Genomic DNA, 7,803 nt, shown 5'->3' on the forward strand with positions numbered 1-7,803 from the left:
TAGGTATGTGCAGGGCTGACTTTGAAGTTGATCAAAGAGCACATCCATTCTAGAAAATAAAGAATAGAAATAACGTGCTTGATCTGCACAGGTTTGACGGACTTTGGCCACCTAGTAAAATCCAGACCAGCTCCCATTAGTGGTCAATAGAAGGCTTTGCATGTGGGCTAGAAACCAAATTAGGTTAAATCAGGCCTTTATTTCAACAGTACAAACTCTGTTTATTTGTATGTAAAGTGCCAGTTTTATATACAAATCAGTAAGTAAACTTTAAAATCTGCTTTGAAGCACCAAGGCTGAGACCTCCCAAGGGCCTTTGAGTAACTGACTGATTAATCCTGCTGGATCTGACTCACTCCAGGGTCCACACATGTTGAGCCCTGACTGCCACTAAGAGCCACGGTGAACTCACGGACAGCCAGCCTGCCTGCAAAAGCCAAACACGGCCAAGGTCTTTCCTAAGAGTCCGAGGAGCTTTTGTCTATGCTTCTTTCTAGGTGAGACAACTAGCATCACTAATCAACAGGCTTGCTTATGAGGTAGCTACACAGTTTTAACAATACTATTAATGAACATTATGGATAATTCATGGTGTAGCTGGTTTGATACACTTCAAGTAGCTGATTTTTTTTTTTTTTTTTGGATGAGAAAGGGGAAAAAAAAAAATCAGCAAAATAAGAGCACATCTTCATTTCTCTTAGAAGTCAGCATCCAAGGTAAAAGAATTCTCTGTTGGACTTGACATCACTCCCATCCTCTGATACTCGCCTACTCTCTTCTCAAAGAAGTTAGTCTTCCCTTCCAGTGAAATATTCTCCATAAAGTCAAATGGATTTTCTACTCTGAAAACCTGAAAAGGTTCACAGGAAAATTTAAATTCGGAACACCAGCTTCAGAAGAACCAGAAGGCTATAAACAATACTTTACCTTGCCAAAACCTAGCTCCAGCATAAGTCGGTCTGCCACGAACTCAATATACTGCTTCATTAACATGCAATTCATCCCAATGAGCTTCACAGGCAAGGCCTCCGTGAGGAACTCCTAGAGACCAAAACAGAGCTTCTCAATAAAATGGAAGCATCAAGACACCTTCTAGCTGGCACGAGAGACCCTGATGCAACACCCACCTGCTCTATCCGAACGGCATTAATAATTATTTCCCTCACTCTCTGCTCGGAAGGTTTGTGGACCAGATGTTTGAACATCAGGCAGGCAAAGTCACAGTGTAAACCCTAGAAGAAAAGGTTTAAGATCACTATTAAAACCAGACTTGTATCAGGGCGCCTGGGTGGCTCAGTCGTTAAGCGTCTGCCTTCAGCTCAGGTCACGATCCCAGGGTCCTGGGATCGAGCCCCGCGTCAGGTCGGGCTCCCTGCTCAGCGGGAAGCCTGCTTCTCCCTCTCCCACTCCCCCTGCCCCCTGCTTGTGTTCCCTCTCTCGCTGTGTCTCTCTCTGTCAAACAAATAAACAAACCTTTAAAAAGGAAAAAAAAAAAAAAAAAGAACCAGACTTGTATCGGTAACATGAAACAGGAAATGGCTTTCCCCTTTTCTGCATTCTCCTCCTACCCCTTGGGTGGCAGTGCTTTAAGCACTTCAACGGTCAAGGGGAAGAGGGCTTCAACTGCCATCTGCTCTGCGAAGGTCACGGCAGGTTCAGCAGCACCCAAGGCCCTCAACACTGCTCCTCTGGGGAACAACAGCAGGCCAGGTCCGGTCCCTGCTGCCCCGTGTGGTAGCCAAGGATGGGGAAGGACTTCTGCTCAAAGCATTCTTCCTACATCTGTGAGCTCCTGTGTTGCCACTATTCCCAGCAGGGAAGGCAAAACTCGGTGAACAGGCTAGTTAGTTCTGAGATTTACAGCCTAATGCTCGGGAAATCAGTAACGCAATTTCCAGTGAATGGAGTCTACGAGTCTTAGTGCCAAGTAACCCTGATCTTCCTGTAACAGAAGGAAGAGTTTCTTATTATAAAGCAAGACCAACTGATCTGCCCACTGGGCTCCAAGTATGGCAGGGTTCATGGCCCTGGCCTTGCCAACTGGAATTAAATTAGAACATCTGGACATCTTCACCTTCCCCTCCAGTTTAATCCAAGTGCACTCAAAGACATAAACTGGACCAGAATGGATTCTCATTCTTCACTAGGATGCTTATCGCCCAACTTTGAAGTACAGTAGGGTCATACAGAATACTGGGCAAAAAGAATAGAACACCCCATCACCTAGGGTGCATCAGACATATAAAGGTATTGAGAACACAAGCACTTCCAGTAAATTAAAGTATTTCATTTTCTGCCAAGTACGGATATAGCTGAACTCACATGTTAAATGTGGATCTCAGGCAATCTTTTATCTGGAGTTCCCATCAGTGAACCCAAGAGTTGTAGATGTTTGGGGTGCCCATTAACCGGTTATGTGAATTAGACTCACCTCATCTCTGCTAATAAGTTCATTGGAAAACGTGAGGCCAGGCATCAGGCCGCGTTTCTTGAGCCAGAATATTGACGCAAAAGAACCAGAAAAGAAGATTCCTTCCACAGCAGCAAAAGCCACAACCCGTTCTCCTGTGAAGAGTTAACACCGACATAGTTCTAGTGAGCAACCGAGCACACGCACAAGGGGGGCCACAGACCAGGGACGGCACTCAGAGGATGAAGCTCAGGGGGATGCGGGGCCAGAGGGGTCCTTACCGTAGGTAGCCTCTTTGTCCCCAATCCAACGCAAGGCCCAATCTGCCTTCTTCTTTACACAAGGCATTGTCTCGATGGCGTTGAAGAGAAATTCCCTAGTAGACACCCAGAGCGTCAGCAGTTACAGCAAAGACCTCCAATCACAAACATCCGGAGAACACCACTGGGGCCAAGGCCAAATCGAGCCTCAAACTGAAATGTCTTCTCATTACTGTTTTTGCTTTTCCTCCAGTGTTCTTTTTAAAATCTCAACATTCACTTGGTTCCTATTCTTTAGTTCATAGGGATCCCCGAGATCTACTAACATTAAAAGTCTTAGTCCGTTACACCAAGAGCATTTATCAGCTTAATTATATCAAGCCCAGGTCATGACAAAGTTCACAGGCCCTATCTTTGAACTTGAGAAGCCATAAAATCTTAACTGCTAAGACTACTTCAGTTATGCTGACCATTATCTTCCTAGACAGCACCTTCCTCACCAGACTATACCATCAGGTCAATTATATGGGCCCCAAATGCCATATGTATATAATAAAGTAATTAAAGCCAATAAACTGAATAATCTGAGCTTGCTTCCTACTGTAATTCTATGCTACACTGATGGTCCCAGATCAGGAAAGCAAATCAACTGGCCCCCCACTTACCTGGGTCTTCCTTATTACCCTCTTCCGCCTCCAATGTAACCCTGTGCCCTGCTTGGGAGTCTACAGATTCCCCAGCCTGTTCCTTATCAGGCGACCTTGTTTTCTGAAGCCAACGTCATCAGACCATATGGCTCCCTTCATTCTCTTTCCATGTCTACATCCTGAGACCAGGGTCTGCCTGTCCCTAGCTTTTGAAGCTCAACCACCACACCTTCCTGATCCTGCCCCTTCTGGTTATTTATCCGGGTCACGCCTATCTCTATCTTTCCTCATTTCTGCCTACAAATGTGTTCAAATCGTCCTACCCCCCAGAGTCTCCCCAATCCTGCCAGCCCTTCCAAGCCACCACTCATTTTCCCAAATCACATTCTTCCTGGTTACCCACAGGTGCCTACCTTCCAGCCCTACCACTTCTGTTCCACGCAAGACTCTCATCCTGAAGCTGACCTCAGTATCTAGACCACTTAGACAGCCACTTTTAACGTTCTCCTCCTCTCTAATCTTGAAAATGTAAAATGGGTGTGAAGCTACCTTCATTTCTCCTCTGTGATCCCATGATGCAAACCATCTCTTCACACAGTCCTGTGCCTAAGTTCATCTAACCGTAAACTGCTGCCTCTGCTTTATTATGGAATTCCTCTCACTCACACTTCTAGGTCTGATTTTCTGTACTGTATTACGAGCTCTTGAAGAGGAGAGTAACGTTCTACTCGGGTGCACCCTCCATCCCCTCCATTTTGCCCCAGCTTCCCATTGTAGATTAACAGATTGGCCACACGAGTACAAACTGTCAGACCTAGGATTTCGTTCATCATACACAGCATCCTCGGATGTGTTTTGTTTTGTTTTCAAAGGCATTAGATTGAACGACCAACGGTATACTTCCACTTCTAAAAATGGAGTAACCTCAGAACTTTGCGTTTTTAAGTGACTTGCTAATAAAGTGAGTGTAGGCCTCTTCCTCAGAGCAGACGGGAACATGGGTGGTAGAAACTGCTTTGTCTGCTTAGTCACTTAAGTCATTCTTCTACCCCTATGTGAACTCAAAAACTTGAAATAACGTTAACAATTAGTGAGTCCTAAACATGTTGGCAGGCCACCCAAATACTCACCTTTCTTTGGAATCTTTAATATAAGTGTCAATGAGGAGACTGTACATCTCAGAATGGATGTTTTCCATGGCAATTTGGAAGCCATAGAAACAGCGGGCTTCTGTAATCTGAACTTCTTGGCTAAACCGCTCCACCTAGTGGTAAAACACATCACAGCTTTCAGCTTGAGGAGCATCCACTCAGAGGATCCTGGATACATCACACTCCCTTTGTACCACCATAGGGTTTGCTTCTATTTTTAGAAACAATACTTCATTATTCTGTGGTAAAGCTGGGCATTTTATGCCATATGCGCTCAATTTACAGATCAGGAAATAGATAATGTCTATTTTATAGGGATCCTAAGAACACTCATCAATTCATTTTTTCCTAATTCACTGCACGAAGGATCCACTCACTATAAGACATATACAGACTCAAGTTATTAAAACAGCAAAACCACAAAAAGGAAAGCAATGTCATAGCCACAAGGAGTAAACCTATTACTACCACTTAACATTGTCTTTGAGCCTCTCGAGAGCCAGTAGGGGGAAAAATTAACCATAGGGAAGAAAGAACTGCAAAGGATATTATAAAACAGGCAACACCATGTAACAGAACTACTAGCTTACAACTAGTATAACCTAAAAGATGAGGAGAGAGAATTGATTTTCTCTTTAATCATGAAGCGAATGAAAGCAGACGTTTTTTGGAAACTCACCAAGTTTTCATTTACTATGCCATCACTCGCCGCAAAGAAAGCCAGAACGTGGGATATAAAGTATCTCTCCTCAGGCTTCAGGGATTCCCAGTGCTGAATGTCCTTGGAAAGATCCACCTGAAGTTTAGACGATCACAAGGGACATTAAGCATGCGGGGCCTCACACATACACATAATTCTTAAACCTTCTTTTTTTTAAAGATTTTATTTATTTATTTGAGACAGAGAGAATGAGAGAGAGAGAGCACATGAGAGCGGGGAGGGTCAGAGGGAGAAGCAGGCTCCCCGCCGAGCAGGGAGCCCGATGCGGGACTCGATCCCGGGACTCCAGGATCATGACCTGAGCCGAAGGCAGTCGCTTAACCAACTGAGCCACTCAGGCGCCCTCTTAAACCTTCTTTTAAGTCTACCGACACCACTTGATCAAGAACATCCCTCCCATGCACAGCTCCCTCCCATTCCACATCCTCCGTGGGCAACCATCCCCAACCACCCCCAAGAGGAACAAGAGTATATTTCAAGCAAGTTACAACCACCACTGCAGGGGGCTTCTTCTAGAGCTGGGGGCAATGCTTAAACTTCCTTTTAAGTCTCCAGTTCCTGACTCTGATTACCTCTTCAGCTGTCCAAAAGGAAGCCTCAGCTTTCTTATACATCTGCCAAATATCATGGTATTCGATAGGGAAGATGACAAAGCGACGAGGGTTTTCTCTCAGTAGTGGCTCGTCCTCCACGCTGGGGCCAAGCACCTTAGTTTTCTGTTGGGCGAGAAAGTAATGAAAATGCTAATCATAGAGGGAACCACATGAAATTGCCATTTTTTCGGGCCTAGTGCATTCAATGACTGGCAATCCCGGGTGGTTCAGTGTGTGGGTCAGCGGTCACACATGTATATCCTACAGAGAACAGAACCGGGATGTGACAGAGGAACAGGAGGAAATCTGCGGAAGTGTAAAGGACGGGGACGGCATGCCTTGGCGGGAAAGAAGCGCGGGCCGGGGAGTGGCTAGGGTTTGAAACCCTGGAGGAGACAATGAGGCTTTGGCGCCAAGGGCGGCGGCTAGCGCCCCCTACCGGCAGCGCCCCGCCCCCACAGGCCGCTTCCCCGCCGGCTGCCCGGGCCACTCACCGGCTCGGCGGGCTCCTGGAAGATCCTCCTGGCGGTCTTGCTGGCCAGCACGCGGGTCCCGCTGAGACTCGGGGGCTGCGGAGAGACGCGCGGTGAGGGGCAGGCCCCCGACCCACAGGCCCCCCGCCGCCCCGGCCGGCCCGCGCGTGCTCACCGTGTTCTCCTTGTCCGCCAGGCTGAGCCCCTTGAGGGGCGAGAGCTGGAGCTGCTGCTGCTGCTGGGGGTCCACGATGGTGGCGAGCGGGACGCGGACGGAGAGCATGGCGGCGGCGAGAGGTTACGGCAGGCGAGGCGGCGCGCAGGTCCTGGGAGCCCCCGCGCCGCCCCGCCGGCCTTTAAAAGCCCACCGCGGAGGGGCGCGCACAGCGGGCGTGGCCACACACCGCCTTCCCATTGGATGCGCCGGCCGGACGTCCGCGATTCGAGAGCCGCGCGGGAGCGCCGACCGCCCGCCGCCGGGATGCCCCTCGGGACTCCCCCGGGACGCCCCCGGAGCCCCCGGGCCCGCGGACAGGGCTAGGGGCGCCGCGGCCTGGGCCCCTGCGGGCCCCCCCGGGCAAGGGCTGCAGTCCCCGCGCGACTCGGTGGCCGTGGCGCGCGGGGGACTCGCTTATCCGGGAACCGCTCGGAATTGAATAAAGCAACGCGATTGGAGGCCGCCCCGGAGCGGGAGAGAATTCCCCCACCCCTGAACCGTTTTCGCGGGTCGGGGCAAGTGGTTTTGCAAATGAGGTCAGTGCAAATGCCTGGGAACGCCCCTGGCTGCGAGAGAAGCGCGGGGTTGCGACCGTTTGGATACGTGTACCTGGGTGGGGGTTTAGGGGTCCTCGAGTTCCGGCAGATTTGTGGGAGGGTCGGTGACCACCGTGCTGCCTAACGGTTAGGGCCACTGGCTACTGAGTCCCGCAGTGCAGTTGCTGTGTCACTTGGACGTGTCACCAGGCTAAAAGATTCAGTGCCCTCCTTGGTATAATGGGACTGGTCGCCGGACCTACCCTGTGGGATTATTAATAAAATGAGATCAATGCGATAATTCTTGTAAAATGTGCAGTCCATGGTAAAGCTGAGTTAAGTAAATGCCGGGGGGGGGGGCTTTGGTGCATTTTCCCACTGAACTTGTGTCTGCTGTCAGGCCACTGTCCCCAATGTCAGCATTTTTTAAAATTAGAAACTGAGCAAAAAAATCCTGAGAAAGATTGAAGAACTGGGAATCCATGTACTGCTTATTGGGCATCAAGTAGCCTGAAGAGGAGATTGAAAACCTGCATTGTCATGAGGGAGACATGACTTTATTAGCACTTTTCATTTTACTTTGTGTTTGGTTTTTCAGATTTGCCACAGACATTTGCCCTGAAAGTGGCAAAATGCCAGGAATGAAGAGAAAGAAATGTGAGAATCCGAGAAATAAATGATTCACCTGGGAAAGTTCCAACATCTGCAAACACTCTTAGGGCCGCCCCTAAGAGAAACACTGGACTTTTTACAGTCTTTTCTGGATACAATAAAGAGGTCGGAGGTAGGGACGAT

General features: G+C 48.7%; 1 protein-coding gene across 1 annotated transcript; it reads right to left on the minus strand.

The window, feature by feature from the left end:
- Positions 1-196: 196 nt before the first annotated feature.
- RRM2 (ribonucleotide reductase regulatory subunit M2) lies at positions 197-6,636 on the minus strand. The gene is made up of 10 exons (XM_006737560.3): positions 6,431-6,636; positions 6,277-6,351; positions 5,762-5,905; positions 5,148-5,264; positions 4,448-4,581; positions 2,692-2,786; positions 2,432-2,565; positions 1,128-1,232; positions 928-1,041; positions 197-850 (listed from the first exon to the last, which is right to left on the minus strand). The coding sequence occupies exons 1-10, from the start codon at positions 6,536-6,538 to the stop codon at positions 698-700; spliced, it is 1,179 nt and encodes a 392-aa protein (XP_006737623.1). The 5' UTR covers positions 6,539-6,636; the 3' UTR covers positions 197-697.
- Between the last annotated feature and the right edge of the window lie 1,167 nt (positions 6,637-7,803).

This window comes from Leptonychotes weddellii, unplaced genomic scaffold (genome assembly GCF_054177405.1).
Source record: "Leptonychotes weddellii isolate Sample4059 unplaced genomic scaffold, ASM5417740v2 HiC_scaffold_9861, whole genome shotgun sequence".
Classification (NCBI taxonomy): domain Eukaryota; kingdom Metazoa; phylum Chordata; class Mammalia; order Carnivora; family Phocidae; genus Leptonychotes; species Leptonychotes weddellii.